This window comes from Bufo gargarizans, chromosome 2 (assembly GCF_014858855.1).
Source record: "Bufo gargarizans isolate SCDJY-AF-19 chromosome 2, ASM1485885v1, whole genome shotgun sequence".
NCBI classification, from domain to species: Eukaryota; Metazoa; Chordata; class Amphibia; order Anura; family Bufonidae; genus Bufo; species Bufo gargarizans.
In genome coordinates this window covers 298,077,985-298,095,308 of record NC_058081.1, presented here as the reverse complement: position 1 = coordinate 298,095,308, position 17,324 = coordinate 298,077,985, and the positions used below count along the sequence as shown (strand labels likewise).

At 42.3% G+C, this 17,324-nt stretch overlaps 1 protein-coding gene across 9 annotated transcripts in view; it reads right to left on the bottom strand.

Annotated features, from left to right (window-relative positions):
* Window positions 1–17,324, bottom strand: part of OSBPL8 (oxysterol binding protein like 8) — a 240,915-nt gene that overhangs the window by 48,769 nt on the left and 174,822 nt on the right. For 2 of the 9 annotated variants that reach the window (XM_044280418.1, XM_044280423.1), the window contains exon 2: window positions 11,508–11,688. The exons of 6 other annotated variants lie outside the window; for them this stretch is intronic. In XM_044280418.1, the coding sequence (XP_044136353.1) occupies window positions 11,508–11,646 (139 nt within the window). In that variant the 5' untranslated portion in view covers window positions 11,647–11,688. Of the gene's footprint in view, window positions 1–11,507; window positions 11,689–16,797; window positions 16,854–17,324 lie in introns of those variants that run through there. One more of the 9 variants, XM_044280419.1, reaches the window with a different exon arrangement.

Genomic DNA, 17,324 nt, shown 5'->3' with positions numbered 1-17,324 from the left:
CAAAGGGGGTGAATACATACGCACATGCCAATTATCTGTTTTCTATTTTTAAACAATAGTTTTATTTATATATTTTTCTCATTTCACTTCACCAACTTAGACTATTGTGTTCTGATCCATCACATAAAATTCAGATTAACAAAAACATTGAGTTTAAGGCTGTGTAATGTAACAAAATTACGAAAAAAGTCAAGAGGGGTGAATACGTTTGCAAGGCACTGTATGCAATGACTCGTGAAAATGCCACTTGTTTTCCATCTCTCTTGCAAGGCGGTACCCTGGGGATTGTCAGCAATGGTGAAATTCAAATGTCAGCACAACCAGGGAGCACCAAAAGGACGCAAACATCTATTATAAGGAAAATGACTTCTCCAGAGAAAAGCAGATTCAAGTCACGTGATTATATAATTGCATAATGTGAACTGCACATTAAAAATGACAGAACTGTGAAATATTACATGATCACATCCACAGTACGATTCACATTCCTGCTACAGATTATAAAGAGCTAATAACACATCTAATACTGACAAACTAAAATATGACAAATAAGTAAGGCACCTTTCACTCTGTGTTTTAGTGATCTGTTTGACATATGACCTGGAAAAGCCTCTGAAGCATATATCAAACAGATCCATAGACCCCTATTTACCGGGGTACGTCCCTTCGGCCTCCATTAAGCTGGTGTATGTTGTGCTAAGCATTTTTTGCTGAATGGAACAGCATGGTATACTGGGATATTCCATTCAGACCAGGATAAATGTATCCGTTAAATGGATACTATAATAGTCTAAGGCAGGCATCCTCAAACTGCGGCCCTCCAGCTGTTGTAAAACTACAACTCCCAGCATGCCCGAACAGCCTACAGCAGGGCAATGTGGGAGTTGTAGTTTTACAACAGCTGGAGGGCCGCAGTTTGAGGATGCCTGGTCTAAGGGCTCATGCACACGACTGTTGTTTTGCGGTCCGTTTTTCACAGATCCGTTGTTCCTTATCTGAGTTTTTTTCTTCTTCTCTGATTTAAGGCCTCTTCCGTTCTGTTATTCCACAAAACATATTCGTATGGTTACCGTATGTGATTTTTTTTTTGCGGATCAAAAACAGTAACTTACCACCAAACACATGAGCAATATGGGCTGGGCATAGCATTTTTACAGTATGGATCCGCAAAACACGGATAAAATATGGATGACATACGGATGTGCTCTGTGTGCTTTCCGTATTTTTTGTGGACCCATTGAATTGAATGGGGCCTCGGATCGTGATTTGCGGACAATAATAGAACATGCACCACTTTTTTGCGGAATGGAAATACGGAAACGGAATGCACAGAGTACCTTCCGTTGTTTTTGCCAACCCATTGAAGTGAATGATTCCGCATACGGGCCGCAAAAAGAACAGAAGTGGAAAGAAAATACGTTCCTGTGCATGAGCCCTATGGGAAATGGATGACATTGTGAGGCATCCATTAACAGCCTTCATTTACCAAATACAGTTGTGAGAAAAAGAAAGCTTTTTGAATTTTATGGTTTTATGTATCAGGACATCATAAAATCTGGGCCTTAGAAGGGCTGAAAATTAAAATACAACCTCATACAACCTCAGATGAAAAAAAACAGATGACAAATTACACTGTCATTTAATTAGCAAAAGTTAGTGTCACGCGTCAAAAGCTAAGTACAACCCATCAATGAACAGCTTGTAGGCCAAATTTAGCAGCAATAACTTGAAGTACTCATTTTCTGTATGACTATCGGTCTTTCACATTGGTTCTGGAGGAATTCTGGCCTGTTCTTTTTTTACAACATGGCTTCAGTTTATTTAGGTTTATGGACATTTGTTTATGCAAAGCTCTCTAAATGTCCCGCCAAAACATCTGGGTTGAGGTCTGGACCTTCTTTGGGTCATTTCAACACCTTGATTCTGTTATTTCTTTTTTTTGGGATCATTGTCCTGTTGCATGACGTGGTTTTGGCCAAGCTTCAGCTGTTGGATAGAGCGCCTCACAATTGACTCTAGAATGCTTCAATATAAAGAGGAGTTCATGGTCAACTCAATGACTACAATATGCTTAGTTCCTGTGGCTTGAAAGTATGAAGGGTTTGTGCCGGTGTTTGTTTTTTTGTAAAAATGTGGCGCTTACATTACTGCCAGACATCTCCATTTTGGACTTGTATGTCCAAAGAACATTGTTCTCAACTTTGCACACCATGCTGCCATGTTTTTCTAGAAAAATAGAAACTTTCTCCTCTACTTCTAAATAAGCCATACTTATTCATTCATTTTCTAATGGTACTGTCATGAACTTAAACATTTTGAAGATTTATCAAACTGGTGTAAAGTAGAACTGGCTTAGTTGCTCATAGCAACCAATGAGATTCTACCTTTCATTCTTCAAAGGTCGTTATGAAAAATGAAAGATGGAAGCTTATTGGTTGCTATGAGCCCCTAAGCCAGTTCTACATTACACCAGTTTGATAAATCTCCCCTTTAGGGTCCATTCAGGCGTTTGTAGTGTTTTGCGGACCGCAAAACACTGACACCGCACATGGCTGGCACTATAATAGAGCAGGGATAGCCAACCTGAGGCTCTTCAGCTGTTGCAAAACTACAACTCCCATCATGCCCGGACAGTCTACAGCTGGGCATGGTGGGAGTTGTAGTTTTACAACAGCTGGAGAGCTGCAGATTGGCCATGCTTGATATAGAGGATTCCTATTCTTGTCCGCAGCTGCGGGCAAGAATAGGACATGCTCTATTTTTGTGTGGAGCTGCAGACCAGAAGTTCAGGGCCGCGGACCGGAAATGCGGATGTGGACAGCACACTGTGTGCTGTCTGCATCTTTTCCAGCCCCATTGAAAATGAATGGGTCTGCTCCAGTTCTGCATAATTGAGGAATGGATCTGGACCATTCATACTGACCTGTAAATGGACCCTAAGTTTAAGCAAAATGAGGCCTGTAGAGAGTCATAGATGCAGGGCTTAGGTCTTTTGCAAATTCTGTGCATTGCACAGAGCGGCCATGGGGTGAATTTGCTGGGATGTCCAGTCCTGGGAAGACGGTCTTGAATTTTTTTTTTAGACTTGGGAATAATATTTCTTGGAAGAATAGAATGTCCTACCAGGATATTTAGCTGCGGGGGCAGATCTCCTGGGTACCGCTCAGAAAAATATTAGAGTATGAAAAAGAAGGGGAGCAGTAACAATTTAAAACTTAACTTTTACTAGATCAGTTTCCCCAAGGTGGGGAGTAAGAGACCCCTTACAAACAAAAATCACAAAAAAGACAGACAAGACCCCTACAGAGGGGGTTTATTGGACGATTACGTGCAACATAGGTGGTGCTGCACACCAAACTAGGTCTCGTCCCCTCCTAAAAATAAGGCCTATGGGAAGTGTCACACAGGCCTGTAGTGGAGGGACCGAGTGATTCCTATTGTCTAACCCCCTTGGAGTGGTCAGGGGGACAGACGTAATAAAATGGAAAGGTCTTACCAGTTTATATATGGGCCTCGCTTAGCAACCACGTGTTCGTGGGTCAAGGCAGGAGGAGGTCACATGTGGCAGGTAGGTATTTCATCCGATATTCAAGAGGACGGAGAAAGGCGTCAGGGATGTCCAACTGGTCCGGTATTAGAGTGGTGTCAGTGAAGAAACTCACCCTAGTACCTCCCTGCTTGGCCTGACCTGGCCCTAGTGACCTAACACGGGGTCCGTGCCCCGCAAGGGGTGGCCCCGTCCGGAACCTTGCCCTGATGCAAACGCCCTAGGTGACCCTAACAGAGGGTGACTAGGGGTATTGTTCTTTGATTCAGGGCAAGTAGAGATTAAAATATACTAGAGTTGTATATATCTCATTAGGGATAGTGGAGACTAAAACGTACATATGACTGTACGTGTCCAATGATATGTCAGCGTGTCCCGACGCGTTTCCTTAGTATAACATATCCAAATAACTAAATAAATCCACTGTTATCATGAACTAAGACCCCAAAAATCATCAGGGGACACGGGGCTTAGTGTTATGGCTCCTGTCAGTCAGATAATTGCCACTAAAATGGAAATCCCAGTGTAGCAAGGATGTGGGGGGTAAAAGGTTAAGGAGTACCCTCCAAAGAAGAGACTGAGGACCAAGTGAGGCATGTGGAAAACCTATAGGGACACATAGAGAGAGGCAGAGTAAATTCAGTACTCAGACAAAGTATCCCTGTTGTCCAATAATAATATTTCTTACTGTAGAATGATGGACTTCAAATTATTTGGAATTGGCCTTATAATGCTTCATTCACACGTCAGTTATTTGGTCAGTGATTTTGGGCCAAAACCAGGCTGGGCTCCAAACACAGAACAGGTGCAGATCTTTCCCTTATACCTTATGTCTGTGGAGGCTCCAATCACTGATGGAAATCACTGACCAAAACACTAAACTTCTAAAGGACAGATTTTTTTTTTATTATGTCCCGATACATAAAACAATGATTTCTACTAATGAAAATGAAATCAAAATATATTATACAGTAAATCTGTTGGTCTTTTTCATGGACAGTCCCATGAAAAAGGGGATAAGTGAGAAGAATAGATCAACCATGACATTAAAACCAATATTGGCTAATATTGTGTAGGCTCTCCTCTTGCCACCACACCTGCTTGGACCAGTCTAGGCATGGAGTCGACAAAACACCTAAAAGATGTTTTAAGCAGATTCTTTTTATTTTTAATTTTCCATGTCACTTCCTATATTGAAAAAAAATATGAAAATCCTGCAGTTTTTGCACTGGCCACTAAGCCTAAAAATGGGCACCATTGGTCTGTTCATGGACCAGGAGGAGGGATGTCCATCATGAGATGGGTTGCGGTGGTGCCTCCGTGACTAGGCCAGTGAAAGAAAATGGCCTGAGGACTCCATGCTCCTAATTTGCATATAGAAAGGTACATTTAAAAATGAGTTACATCAAAAAGCCAAAGCTGAGAGTTTTAAAAGAATAATCAATGTTTTTTTTTTTAAAGAACCTAAGGCTGTGATAACTTAAAGAGGGACAAAATATAATTTTCTAGACATTATAACTCCAGTAGAGACTTCTGCTTCTTCATAACTTCCCATTATTTATATAGTGCCAATGCATTCCAAATCTCTGTACACAGATATTAGGACCTTCCATAAGCCTTTATATGGTAACATAACTACCTGAGGACTTTTATCATGCTTACAGTTTATAATAATGGGTCACAGAATAGCATTTACAAGACAAGGCACAAGTTTATCTCTTAGGATATTTAGGGGAAAAAACAATTAAAGTGACAGTTATATAACAAAGAGCAGACAAACAGTTGTTTTATTACACAAACCACAGTAAGAAAGGGCGGAAGGGTATAAGTAGGACAAAGTTTTCATCATTGCATAAAACTTGTATGTACCAGGTATTTTATATGTTCACATTTTACTGTATCTGAATGTCATGACTCTCCTTAAGAAACGTTCAGAAATGAAAGTCTATGTCATTTTAATAAGATATTTTTCCCCCCGGTGTATTAAAAGTATATATGGTACCATTTTAGGAAAATATCTATTGTAAAATGCAGATTTTCTTAGCACTCATAGCATTACATATCCTATGTCAGCTTAAAAACGCATATAAAACCGCCAGCATTACCTCATAGTAGCCCCCAGTCTGTTAATAATCATATGTTTGATCCGTTAGTCTGATGCTCCACAGATTCAAAAAACAATGTTTTAAACGCCATCAGCGCTATCTTGCCAGTCAGCTTGAAGTCAAGAGGGCAGTGACTTCCTTGCTTCAAGTCAAAGCAAGCACGCCCCCCCGTCCCCTCTTTTGTTAGATTGACAGCCTGTTGTGCGCATGCGCAGTGTGCCGCTGAACCCCAACTAACAGCGGCAAGACAGGAGAGATTCTGGCTACGCGAGCAAGTGGACTAAGGCGAGTTAAATTATTTGTAATTTTTTTTTAACCCCTCCAGCGCTATCGTACTATGCATTCTGTATTCAGAATGCTATTTTCCCTTATAACCATGTTATAAGGGAAAATAATAATCGGGTCTCCATCCCGATCGTCTCATAGCAACCGTGTGTGAAAATCGCACCGCATCCGCACTTGCTTGCGGATGCTTGCGATTTTCACGCAACCCCATTAATTTCTATGGGGCCTGCGTTACGTGAAAATCGCAGCATGCTCTATATTCTGCGTTTTTCACGCAACGCACAAGTGATGCGTGAAAATCACCGCTCATGTGAACAGCCCCATACATATGAATGGGTCGGGATTCAGTGTGGGTGCAATGCGTTCAACTCATGCATCGCATCCGCGCGGAATACTCGCCCGTGTGAAAGGGGCCTAAAATGCAGTAATAAAAAAATGGCCCTGAAGGTGTGTTCATAGCTTTTGGGCAGTCTCACAGTCAACATGATCATACCCGGCATCACTTACTGATGTACAATTATATCTCAATTCCAGGTTCTATATTTTTTTCTATACTAGGGGAAACACTTCACATCCTGGTTAACAGCCACATAAAAATATTGACCGTATAAACCTGTATAAATACCTTATTGTGAGAGGTGTGAAAAAGAAACAAAACAATCTAGTAACGCAAAATGCTAGTAAAATACCCTGAATATTTTAAGAATGCTGGGAGTCAGGGAGCCCACATTATTGTGAAAGGGAAACAATGGGAAACTCAGAGAAATTTACTGGAAAAAAAACGAAAATCTTTTTCACTCCCTGACATTTAAAAAGGGCATTCAAACAACGCTGTTTATTGAGACAGTCCCGTATTTAGCAACATCATTTTTTGTATTTCTCATACCATTTTTTTTAAGGCGTGCTGAGCACAGTATATCCACGTTGATGCGCTAGACAGTAACCAAACAAATTGTGAAATATGCAAAATCTAATATTAAGCTGTAAATTTACACACAAGGAATAATTCTGGCATGGATTCGGCTAACCCTAGTGTTCTATACCTTCCATGTGTCACCAGCACAGCAGTCAAGGAAGATATGGGGAGTTGTCTGGCAGAATCCTCACAGCAGTAGATTTACCAGGGATTTAAGGCCACTTTCACACAGTCAGTATTTGTAGGCCAAAACCAGGAGTGGAACCTACATAGAAAAAAATATAATGGAAATACTTGTGCTTCCTCTGTTTTGGACCTGCTCCTGGTTTTGCCCTACAAAGGCCCCATTGCACACGGCCGTCGCATGCATTGGGGACCGCAAATTGCGGTCCCCACTGCACGTGCAGCGGGCCAGACCCATTTAACTTGAATGGGTCAGTGGTATGTCCGCACCGTGTAAAAAAATGACAGGTCATATTTTTTGCCATATTTTTGGCCATATTTTTTGCGGTGCGGAACCATGGAAAGAAACACCACGGAAGCACTCCATAGTGCTTCCCGTGTTCCGTTCCGTGACTCCGCATCTCCGGAATCGCAGACCCATTCAAGTGAATGGGTCCGCATCCGTGATGTGGGGTGCACACGGCCAGCGGCCGTGGATTGCCGACCTACCGTTTGTGGGCCGCAATATGGGCACGGGCGCCCAATGGCCGAGTGCATGAGGCCAGGTACTGATGAAAAACACTGACCGTGTGAAAGTGGGCTAAGGTGGTTGTCACATGCAGTTTTTCTGGCAGTCTTTTATGCAGACTTTTGACCCAAAAGCCAGAAGCTCATCCAGCAAGTATAGATTCTGGGCTCTGAAAGCAGTATCTGCTGGGTAGCTCCTCTACCACTTCTCCCCACTTTACTTGGCTTCCCTCTAGCTGTATATAGCAAGAGACTTATCAACCAAGCGTACCCATGAAGAGAGAAGCCCGAGTGCAGTCATCCTGCAAACACATTTTACAGAGCCCTGCCCCCACTAGATAGCAGTCCCTAAACAGTGTTTAGAAGATCATTATTTAGATAATATGATCTGCTGCCCAGAAACGATGATTTAGATGACCGCACCAGCTATGCTTTTATGTTTATCAGGTGATTGGCAGCATCGTGGCACAGGGCGTTGTAGGATAATTGCCATGATCTTTGGCCCATATAAAAGGGTCTTAACTAGGGATGAGTGAACTCGTGTTTCAAGTTCGGCGTACAAGGTTTGGGTTCAGGTTATCCAAGAAGTCGGTTATGGATTCCTCTACCACAGACCATAAGTTACCACAAGTTTTCTCATCCCTAGTCTTAACACCTCCGTCATATCAGATCTTACTTCCGCTCTACGCCACTCCTTTACTGGAGTAGGACTGTAACAATTAAAGCTACTTTAAAGTCTCAGGTGATAGATCTGGCTTAGAGCAGCTCAAGAGTACAACCATGTCCACTTTCCTACTTACTTTTCAAAACTAGAGTGAGCAGAGTAAATATTCAACCGATGCTAAATTTTGCACAAATATGGTAAGCCCAAAAAGTCTTGAAAGTTGGAAGACCCTAATCTGTGACCTTTTGAACCCAATATTCTGGGCTGCAGGGCTTGATAAATCCCACCCCACCCGCGCCCCAAATATCAGGCATAATTAGATTTCTCTATTGCCACCATTGGCAGTGCACTGTAGTATTACCTCAAAGAAAAGAAATTGGGCTTCACAGGTCAAAACTGTTAGAGAAAAAAAGAGGTCTGTGCCGAATCAGGGTAGGTTCACGCTTTGTTTTTTGGAGAAGTTTTGAGGCAGATTTTTCTGAATGTTTTTGTAGCCAGACGTGGGTTCGAAAGGAACTGGGAATACAAAGAAAGGACTTAAACTTCACCCTCCTGCTGGATCCACTTCTAGCCTTGGCCGAAAAACCTGCAAGAAAATTTGCCTCAAAATCTTGTCTGAAAAATCCAGTCTTAATCTATCCTTGGAGTTCATGTTTCATTTTACCAGTGGTTGATTGGTAGCTTAGGACAATAAGGCCAATTTTTCAGAAATCGCTTTTATACAAAATGGTCAAAAAACGCAGGAGATAAAAATGGTACAAATGGTCTCAAATATAGTCTATTCATAGTCAAGATTATAAACAACGCACACAAGGGTCTTAAGTTATTTGGAGATGGTGCATTTCAGCTACTCAGATGGCCTTGATCCTGATTACAATAAGAAAGTACTTAGCAGGATGTATTAACATCAATGTGCTGACACGAGGCTTACATCAGATTTCTTTAATAGAATGAGAACACAAAGCATCCACACATGTCCTAACCAGGCAAACACATCTGGAGGGTATTATACTATACAAGTAATGAGAAGTAAAGACTCTAGAAATCCAACTGAACAATTTTCTACATCTATTGCCTTTCACAACTACTACTTTAGGCAAGACATTTCTACTTTTTCACAATATGTGGCACAAAAAGGGTGAAGTTCAGGTGGACATCTGCAACATAACTTCACGTGCTGGAGAGTTAAACTCCTCCCTACAAGTCAATTTGTGTTGCAGATTTTTCTTATGGCAGTATATGGATTCGATTTCTTGAAAAAGTATTCACATTACTTGCATTGTAAAACGCTTAGATTTACAGCATGCAGATCTGCAGCATATCTGTCCTATGTGGACATACCCTTATGAGGAATAATAATTCAGCACTCAAAAAAAGGAACTGCTTGTGTAACAAAAAGCTGATCACCTAAACATAACACTCCAGCCATGACCACACAGATCTAGTAAGAGGAGGCCAATTTAGTTTCCAATTTCCTAGTGGTAGACCAGGACTATTGAGGACACTGAATAAGAGATGCTTAAAGGGGTTCTTATAGTTGGTTTTAACTGATGATCTATCCTCTGGATAGATCATCAGCATCTGACCGGCGGGGGTCCGACACCCAGGACCCCCGCCGATCAGCTGTTTGAGAAGGCAGCGGCGCTCCAGCAGCGCCGTGGCCTTCTCACCGTTTACCGCTGGCCCAGTGACGTCATGACTAGTATCAACTGGCCTGGGCGGCGGGGCTAAGCTCCATTCAAGTGAACAGAATCCCTTTAATTCACTGGCATTGTGAAACAGGACATGTATACATCACACATCTGTCTGACACAATTCACACTAGGTGTCATACTTTCCTAGAGAGCAAGGAGCCAATTACAATTGCAACAGTGAAAATACAAGATAAGGGCTGATTCACATGGCCGTTGACCAGCCCTTATTCACTTGAATGGGTCTGCAATCCCAATGATATGGTGCAGAATGGAGGCACAGATCGGAAGCACTACGGATGGGACAGTGTCTGCACACGGTCGGTGCATGAGCCCTTACATCCTAAAAAAAATGCTCCTGACATGTCCGATTTACCAAATATTTGTATTTCTCATGAAAACACAATTCTGGAACCTCCTTTTTCATAACTGTACATTGTGCTGCTCTCCCATTATCCATGACATTTTATGAAAACATTAACAGCGGGTGTTACCGGTCACCTTGTCATGGGGAGGGTGTCACTACAAAGACTGACCGTTTCAGCACTGACTGGACAATATCAGAGCATGCAGGGACATGCAGCCATCTGCTAACACCCAGTTGTCATTCATCATCCATTTCTAGGAGGAATAACGGCACAATACAAAGTAAAAGATGCTCCAGAATTGCTATTTTATGGGAAAGGCAAGTATTTTATAAAACTGATATGGCATAACTGCTGACAGATTCTCTTTAATGCAGACTTTTACAGTAAAAAAAACACCTTCGATGTACAGCTTAATCCACCACAAGTCTAATGACAGACGACAGTAACCTTCTCTTTCCTTTCTGCTGAATGTTATATTTAATACTCATGACAACCCAAATGTTCACAAGATGGAAAACAATTAGGTTTTAAATGCTGAAATATAAAATACAATACATCCTATACCCTGCTTACATAGAACAGGCATATACACCAAACTACCTTCAAGGCGAGCTGGTGCCAGTAGCAACTGGACTTCAGCTTTTTGTGTTTGCTGGTTGCTTTGAGCAACATGGATGATTTTTTCTCTGGAATTTGATACATGGCCTTTAATTTCACGAAAAAAAATCATAAATGCCAAAAGGAGAACATAAATGCAGAGCACAAAAGCAGCCACTATGGGACCACACACAAAGCCCAAAGCTCAGGGAGCTTCCTCCTCTTTCTCTGACCAGACCCATTTCCACCTCAATCGTGTTTTCTCCTCCAAAAGAAAGGGGATAATTACAAATTAAAAAATAATATCCAAAATTATAAATAAAAGGAGAGAACATATCCCTATAATGCGACAGTGAATCAGACCTATTATAACTGAGGACAAGCATGTTTGCTAAAGACAGAAGTGGGAGATTTATCAAAACTGGCGTGAAGGAAAACTGGCTTTGCTGCCCAGAGGAAATCAGATTCCACCTTTAATTTTTCAGAGCTCCATTACAAAATGAAAGGTGGGATCTGATTGGTTGCTATGAGCAACTAAGCCAGTTTTCCTTTACACCAGTTTTGATAAATCTCCCCCACTTTTTTCTAACTTTAGTCAGGTGAAACGATCAAATACATGGTCAAATGACAGATAATATACAAACCTGGAAGTGCAGGAGACAGTTCATTGTATCCTCCAAATGATGCATTTCGGACTAGTTTTCGTCCATCAGGCCTTGAGAGGAAGGTGCCAGATGAAACCCCAGCGCATGACCTGCGCCTCAGGAGGGCCTCTTCTTTCATGGCTGAAGAGTGTGGTCAGGAAAACTGGTTTCAATCTGAAGGCTGCTTAGAACAAGAATGATGGAACTATTGCCTTGAACCAATCGCACCAACACCATACCAACATACCAGATCTACACCTTCATACCAGAAACATGCTCAACTAGCTGAGGATCACTCCTCAGACTGACATGTCAGGTATTCTAGATTATTTAAAAATGGTAAAACTGTGTGTAGAAGTTTTGAGGAAGAACTAACGCATGACCTAAATTTCTACAAAACAAAAACAGCATATTGCTCAGGTGGACATATTTCTTCTGCGTACTATTCAGCCTGAAAAAACAAGCCTAGCTTGTAGTCTGTGCATGTTCAATCTCCTTGCAGATACTCAACGCAGCAATGCCTACAAGCACCAATGAAAAGAATCCAAATCCAATTTAGAATATAATTACTATGTGGCCACATGGCTACCAGGCATTAAAAATTGACAAAATGTAATATCAAAATAAAATCACGTTCGTATTTTAGCCCAGCTATTCACATGCAGAATGAACACACTACTGAGCAATAACTATCACATATTGTTTGGGGTTAGTAACTGGCAGAGATTCTGCCCAGGCTTCGTATTGTCCTCTGCCATGTACCTGCGTAATAACCCAAATGAATAATTTATCATGTACTTATGTATTGTAATGTGCTGAAATAAATCAGTACGAATAGCTTGGCAGGAACATTGCTACGCCACGTCAGGGAACAAACACGCAGTCCCGTCACGGATGACATTTGAATATGCTGTTAATTCTGCAAACAATATTTCTTTCCTACAGAAAAATCACTTCTAGAACCACAGCCTGAGAGCCCAGATGTCAACCTACAACCCAAGCAGCCGATAACTTGAAACAGTCACCCCATGCCGGGACCCAGAATTCTGTCCAATTGGTGGTTTTATCTCCAGCAGCTTGGAATGACTAAAAGGAGTCAATTTTGACCAGCTAACCCTGCAGAGGCACTATTAGGGTTCACACTTCGTTCTTTTCCAGTCAAGTTAATGGCACGATGGACTCATTATGAAATCCATTACAATATCAAAATGGATCTGTCATGACGCCTGTATAAATGGAAGCAATCGTGTGAACAGCATGAAAAAGAAAATCACTGGAGATATCTCTTTCACGAAGGAAATAATGACAGGTAGGAAAGCTCTTTTCCTCATGGAAATTGCCGTTAACAGTGGTGGGTGTCCACACATGGATCACACCCACTGAACGGGGCCAAAAGCCAGAGGTAGAAACATAACATGTAAAATGCTGAACAGAGGCAGAGGCATGAACCCAAGGACCAGCCTTAGATTTCTTCAGTTTTCGTGTCCACTTTGTGAATATAGCCGAATAATTACATCACATCTCCAAATGTTAGCAAAGTGGTCCCTGTGGTATAAGGTAGGCATTTATCATTAACTAGCAGAATGACCCGGCTTCACACTGGTAGATTTCAACTAATTTAATATTTGTGCGTGGTTAACAGATATCCACAGCGCCCCACCCCCTAACAGTGACCTCCACAGCGCCCCACCCCCTAACAGTGACCTCCACAGCTCCCCACCCCCTAACAGTGACCTCCACAGCGCCCCACCCCCTAACAGTGACCTCCACAGCGCCCCATCCCCTTAAAAGGGTTGTCAGGACTTTTAAAATTGATGATCTATCTTCAGGCAGGGGTCCAACACCCGGAACCCCCACCGATGAGCTATATGAGGAGACTGTGCACGCAGTGTGCACATGCCGTCTGCCTTCCTGTTCGATGCTGCTTTGCCATAGAAAGCAGCGATGAACATGAAGAGTGCCAGGAGACAGCATGTACGCACTGCGTGTACCATCTCCTCATACAGCTGATCGGCGGGGGTGCCGGGTGTCCGACCCCAACAATCTGATATTGATGACCTATTCTGAGGATAGGTCATCAATATAAAAAGCCTGGACAACCCCTTTAACAGTGACCTTCACAGCGCCCGCTCCCTTAACAGTGTCTTCCACAGCACCATGCCCCCTTAAACAGTAACCTCCACAAAGCTCCACACCCTTAAAATGTGACCTCCACCGCGGCCAGCCCCCTTAACAGTAATCTATATCAGTGAAGAGAAATGGCTGAGTTATGGAAATCTGGTGTAAAATTGTGTGTATGTCAAGACTGAAGGGCCTATTGGCTAATAAGGTTCATGTGACTGCATGTATGGCAGTTAGGATGAGCGAAGAACCTGCAAGCTCCTATCGGTTAATACCTTTTTTTGGGAATATTTAAAGAACCATACATTCTAGAGTGCTGAAAAAAAAAACTTTCCCAGACAACCGACCAACCAATGTGCCAAATTTGGTGCAGATCGGTAAAGTCGTTTGACTGTGCATAAAGTACAGACACAGATAGACACATTCATTTTGAGATTATATATATATATATATATATATATATATATAATATAATTGGGCATGTTGTTACCATATTATCTTAGAAGAGGAGATTGTCATTTGTTTTTTACGTTTCCTAATAATGTGGAAACCTTTGACTATGTGAGGAAACCTGACAATACAAACGAATCAAAAAAAATATTAAAATCTTTGAGTAATGGCACATGAGCTCAAGGACACTTAAGTTGACTTAGAGGGGTTGGCAGCTTTATGACAGAATTTCAGAAATGTGTTAACTGATATGCAATGGTATGTCACCCTATAGAATAAGTCATCCGTTATGGCAGCATACACGAAGCCCCCTTCAATGCCCATTGGTCGTCTGTGCGCAGATACAAAAACATTAGGCTGCCTAAATCTGCGTATGCACTGAATGCACCCAGTGTCGATGCAGAAAAGGACAGAGTCTGGTAGGTAAATCTTCAAAGCTGTGGTGTTTACACAGGGGAACCATGGGAAAAGACATAATCAAACTCCCCTAAAGTATTCCTCCGACAATTAAATAGCCAATGGTGATTTCTTGAAATGACAAAGATCAGTCATTGATATATTTTTGTGGCCTCTAATATAAATCCTTTGACACAGTCAGTGATGTGTCAGAAGTTGTGATCGGTGGGGGTTCAAATGCTAGGACACTGACCAATCCCTAGAATGAAAGGGCAAAGGCCAAAGGCGATCCTCAGAGCGGAGGCTGTGGTTCAGGCTTGGACTGGCCCATTTCCTCCCACACTGATAGGGAACTTAGATTGTGTGCTCCATTGGGGACAGAGTGATGATCATGTCTGTAAAGCTCTGCGGAATATGTAAGCGCTATATAAGTGAGAAAAATAAATCAATGACTGCACTGCATATAGACATGCAGCATCTCAACCAGCCTATGTCTATATTAAATATACTCCCATTATTATATAAGCATTGGGTGGCTAGGACAAACTCCAGGCACATAGGCAGGCTAGCCAGTGTCCTCTTTCCCCAGGGACCTGCCATCCTTGTTGTAACAGCAGGGCCCCCCCTTCATAAATCATCTTGCAGCGTCTTGCCGTTGCCTGCCGCTGAGTATGTGTTCCAGGCTTACCTAAGAGGGCCGTGTTCCAAGATAAGAGCCAGTCGGCAGGATACTGACAGGGGCTACAGGAAATGAACAGTCTGAGGCACGACTACTACTGAAAAAACACGTGTGCGCTCACAAAGGGGTATCAGGTAATATTTGCATGTAGCTGTATCGTGGGCCCCCAGAATGATTTCTACTGGTCGGCCCTAGGCCTGATGTGGTGTATGGAACCACAGAACGTATATTGAGTCATGAACTGTGAATACTAAAACAGAGGATTAGGTGAGACAACCATTTGAGGAAGCTTCTGACTTTCACCAGGCTAGCGCATCTCGTACCTATACTCACAGTACCTCCAGAAAGACACCCGCTTCTTCACAAGTACACTCTAAATCAATACTACATCATTCCAGAGATGAAGCTGGAGAGAAGATGCATTGATTCTTTTTTATTTTTAATAGGTTTTGAAGGAAACTAGACTCTTAATGGCATCAGCTGGACTCCAACCAATCTCTACTGCAAAGCTAAAAAACTGCTTAAAAGAATATACCCAACACATAGGTCAACTATTTGGGATAAAATCCTGAAAATAAAGATTTCCACCAACACAAAAAACTGCCAACAATTCCCTTCATTCTCTAGCAGCTATCCTTACAAAACCGACTTACCGCTACTTCCCATAAGACCATGCGAAAAGCAGCGTATACTACTTATATAAAAGAAATTAGAGGGATATCTGCTCTCACCATCGTCCATCAGGACCATAAAGCCTGCTCCTGACTCTCCACCTGCATCTGGCTGATTTGACTAGGAACCATTACCTGCAGAAACGATTTGCATGATTTGACTGCCTTGCTGGTATTATTTGAACTGCCCGTGAATATAAAGGTCTGTAAATCAGGGCAACAGACCAATCTCATATCCCGGGAAAGTGTACAAGAAATCAATAAGTATTGACTCCTTTTCCTTCTTCCAGTTTACGATAACTATACCACGAGAGGCAGAAAGGTTTACTCAAGGTAATTAGTGCGATTTGAGCAATGGTGTTAAATGGTGCAGAGGCTCGCACAGCCACCTGCTCCAGCGCCTGCCGTACACAGCTAATAAGGGGGTTGCTGACTGTTGGCCCTCACCCGATGTGATAATGACGACCCATCCTAAAGGTCCCTTTACACGGCCCGATATTACAGCAGATAGTCAGGAAATGTTCCCCCAACAATCTGCTCCGATCTCCAGAGTACGGGGAGGAGTGATAGTTATGCCATCGCTCTCACCCATACTGACGCGTTGTTTGCCAGCAGGAGATCGTGCTTACACAGCATGATCTGCTTCTGGTAAACAATAGTTTCGCTTGTTTTTTACTATGAACGCTTATAAGCAATGATCTAAGCGATTCTCAGCCTGTGTAAAGGGCCCTCAAGGATAGGTCATTAAAATACAGAAGCAGGAAAACCCTTTAAGGCAGTACAATATTTTGTAGGCTCTGCATCCACATGGCACATAGGTCTGATAAGATTATTTCCCAAGCATTTAGATGTTCAGAAGCTTATAATCGGTTGAAGAAGCACTTCATGATTTTGGTTTTATTTGCCTATATAGTGCAGAATAAGCCATTATTAAAGAATAAGGTAGAGGCTCTTGTGTATGCTTTGTGTGTACCTGTTTTATTTCACGTGCAGTTTGTGGGTTGTCTGCCATTTTGGTTCCTTCTCCTCAGATATGGTTTTCTTAATGAATCCTACATTTCCCATGATGCCTGGAAATGGAGAGACAGAAGAGGGGAGTCTCATCCAAACTGTACTGCTCTGAGCCTGTGTAATGGTAGCAAGTAACAGACCCTTGACAAAAGGCTGCTGTCCCCTCAAACTGTGTTTCTATATGATACAGCTTGAGCCTATCCATCCTCTCTGCTCTGTCATCCTTCTCCCATCAGCGCTTACATGCAGGTAAACAGGGAGACCAGTGTGAAGCTACATCTCCTAGAACTACACTGGAGAGTCAGCACACACAGATAGTACAGACAGGCAGGGTGAATCAGGAGGTTAATAAATCTGCAGCTAATCACTGTACAGACTCACCCTACTATATATCTGCACGCCTGGTCCTTTACATAGGGTAGACACTACATCTTTAAACAGAAAACAGGGATATACAGAGTAACACAGCGGAATACAGAGGGGTGGGAC